We start from the raw sequence: 3585 nt of genomic DNA on the forward strand, positions 1-3585 counted from the left end.
ATATTAATTTTGCTATTTATTATTTTTTTTATCATTCTTGATATATATTAGGGGAAATTTTTTGGTGACAAAGATAATAGTGTTTAAAGGTGACCAAAATTGACCCACAAATTAAAAGTTAATATGTAAAATAGTTGAATATAATGAGAAACATTCTAAAAATATGCTTTTGTGAATTACCTTAAAAATGGAAAAAGCTAAGTTATAGAAAAAGATATATATAAATGCATGGAAGGAAAAAGAAAAGAAATAAAAAAAATGTGAAGTTAATAAAAATGAGATTTTTTATTTAAATAAATTAAATAAATATTTTATTTATTAAAATAAATAATTATAAAAATTATTACAAAAATACGTCTTCCAATCTTATCTCGTTTATTTACACTGTAAACGATATAATTATGAATATATTTCGTTTACACTATAAACTAGATATATGAAATTTGAAAAAATACACCTATCTCATTTACAGTATAAATAAGATACATTTATAATTATTTCGTTTATAATGTAAACGAGATGTGTGTATTTGTAAATATAAAAATATAATTTTTAAAAATAATAAAAAAATATTAATAATTTAAATTATACCAAACACTTCAAATGAAACGTTTTAAATAATAGAGAAAATAGGCAGTTTCAAATAATAGAGAAGATGAACAGTTTTAAAATAATAATATTTTAAATTGACAGTTTAAAATTACGTGATAGGTGCAGTCGTCCATTAATTAATTAATTAGTTAGTTAAAACCGTTTATCTTCTTTGTTATTTTGAAATAGTCCATCTTCCCTATCATTCTGCCTATTTCCTCTATTATTTGAAACGTTAAGTTTTAAGAGTTTGGTCTAATTTAATTTATTAATTTTTTTATTATTTTCAAAAATTATATTTTTATATTTACAAATACACATATGACATATCTTGTTTACATGGTAAACGGATCATTTTGAATGTATCTTGTTTATACGGTAAACGAATTAAGTGTATTTTTTTCAAATTTCATATATATCGTTTACAATATAATAAAATATATTCATAATTATATCGTTTACAGTATAAATAAACAAGAAAAAATTGAAAGACGTATTTTTGTAGTAATTTTTATAATTATTTATTTCAATAAATAAAATATTTATTTAATTTATTTAAATAAATCCCATTTTTATTAGGTGAAAACTCAGGTGAAGTCAACTTCACATGAAGTTGATATCTGAAAGCCGTTAGATGAAAATTTAGTCAAATCAGTCAAATCATCTAACTGCTCTCAAGTATCAACTTCACGCGAAGTCGACTGCACGTGAGTTTCCACCTTAATAACTTCACAGCTTTTTTTTTATCTTTTTTTTTCCTTCCATGTATTTATATTTTTTTATAACTTAGTTTTTTTTTTATTTTTAATGTAATTCACAAAAGCATATTCTTAGAATGTTTTTTACTATATTCAATCATTCTACATGTCAACTTTCAATTTGTAGGTCAATTTTTAACTATTTTTAGACACCATTATCTTAGTCACCAAAAAACTCCCCGTACATTAGATCTGCAAATTCAGTGAACAATGAAGCAGGCGCAGCCAGCATATAACAAACTTTATTTTTCTCTTTATTAATCATTTCCATTTCCAAAAATAAATCTCAGATGGTCACAAATCGCGGCACGTCTACCTGGACGCACAGACAACGAAATCAAGAACTTCTGGAACTCCACGGTGAAGAAAAGGTTAAAACTGAACAACAACTCAACTTCATCACCAAACAACACTGACTCATCAGAGCCTAATAGCATCAGGGACAACAACGTTGTCATGGGGACAACAACTTCTAGTAATAACAACGGTATCATGCACATCAATGACCATCATCATCATCATCATCAGGATCTCATGACCATGTCCATGTGCATGGACAACTCATCCTCATCAACATCATCGTCTACCATGCATACTCATCACCATGCCATGGTCTTTGGGGATCCCTTTTCCATGGTAACCAACAACAACAATAATCATTATGAGATGGCGACCGGTGTAGCCGGTTTTCATGGCGCGATGGCCGGTGATCTGCCATTAGGAAATAGTTTTCATGGCGGCGATTATGGGGGGATGTTGGATGAAGAGAGTACTGATAAAATGGGGTTAGAAAGCGACTTGTCCCTTCCTCCATTAGAAAGTAGTATTAGAAGCACTGAAGAGATTATTATTATTAATAGCAACAATAATGCCTCCTCAATTGATGACATGAAAAGCCACAACAACCACTTCAATAATAATAATAATACTAATAATGATAGTTGCTTCAATAACACCGATAATCAGGTTCTGAATAACAACAACTGCTCCAATGAAGAGGATTTGTTTGGGTTTGGAAATCATGGCCAAGTGGAAAACTTAAGAATGGGAGAATGGGACTTTGAGGGTTTGATGCAAGACATTTCCTATTTTCCTTCCCTTGATTTCCAAGTTTGAATCTCCACTTTTTGAAATTCATACCATTTCTCTTTATCTTTATCTTTCCTATTAAATAAACAATTCACTTACCATAAGACATTCAATTCTTCAAAGTAAATAAGAAACTTTGGCTACCCAAATTTTTTTGTTAAGATTCATTAATTGTTGCAACACTTAATGAATAATACTAAATAATACAAGTTCTGGCTGTCTTTTTTTTCTTCTTAGCATAACTATAATTCAAAATACTTGCTTCGATATCAATTAATTGTTCATTCTAATTTATCAGAAAGAAAAATTAGAATGAATAATTAATTAATATCAAAGAGAGTACAAAGAAAAACAAACCCTTTTTCTTGTTCATAAGCATTGCTTCTTCTTATTGGCCTTACAAAATTGTAGCCCAATACACCAATTTATCATAAGTTGTTCCTTAGATACAGCTTTCTGTTGAGAAAATTTATGCTGTGAATAGGGTGGTAGTTATAAGGGATTATTATTTCTTAATCACTTTTTTTTTTGCACCCACTTGATTTAATTTTTCCTTGTGAAGTATGTAGATTTTGTGTCAATTTTCGGGAATACGTTTGTTGTTGCAATAATTCGAATGTTGTGATGGGGATGGAGTCAAAGGAAATGTGAATAGCAATTATTTAGAAAGGTCAAAGAGAATAAAGGTTAGTTGGAATTGTATGTAGCATTATGTTTTTACACAAAGAATAATAATGTGGCATAGTAGTGGAAGTTGTTATTTAGTGGCAGGTAAATGTACAAGATGATGTAAACACATCAATAAGTATCAAGTTTGAAACTAATTCCTCTCTCTCTCTCTCTCATATAAATCAGTGCTTGTTAATAAATAATGTAGAATCTTCCGAAAATTAATTAAATCAGTGCTTGCTAATAAACATTTTTTGTCAGTGCTGGATAGATCAGTAAATCATTAACCAGAACGGTTCCATGACTGGCCCAATTCTCAGAATCTTGGGAATCGTATGGTTTCTTCTATCCTTTTGTTTGTCATTCAGAAGGGGTAGAGTCCATGAGATTCGTGTGGTTGATTTAGGTTTTTAATAAAACTATAGGTTCAGGCCAAAAATAAATATGGGTTTGGGTTTTTGTTTATTTTGGTCCAGGA

At 29.1% G+C, this 3585-nt stretch overlaps 1 protein-coding gene across 1 annotated transcript in view; it reads left to right on the forward strand.

Moving 5' to 3' along the window:
- The window catches only part of LOC107462730 (transcription factor MYB83-like), a 7005-nt gene extending 4418 nt beyond the window's left edge, over window positions 1-2587 (forward strand). The window contains exon 2 of the mRNA XM_016081358.3: window positions 1640-2587. Within this exon, the coding sequence (XP_015936844.1) occupies window positions 1640-2465 (826 nt within the window). The 3' untranslated portion in view covers window positions 2466-2587. The remainder of the gene's footprint in view (window positions 1-1639) is intronic.
- Window positions 2588-3585: the final 998 nt, after the last annotated feature.

Source organism: Arachis duranensis, chromosome 8 (assembly GCF_000817695.3).
Source record: "Arachis duranensis cultivar V14167 chromosome 8, aradu.V14167.gnm2.J7QH, whole genome shotgun sequence".
Taxonomy (NCBI): Eukaryota; Viridiplantae; Streptophyta; class Magnoliopsida; order Fabales; family Fabaceae; genus Arachis; species Arachis duranensis.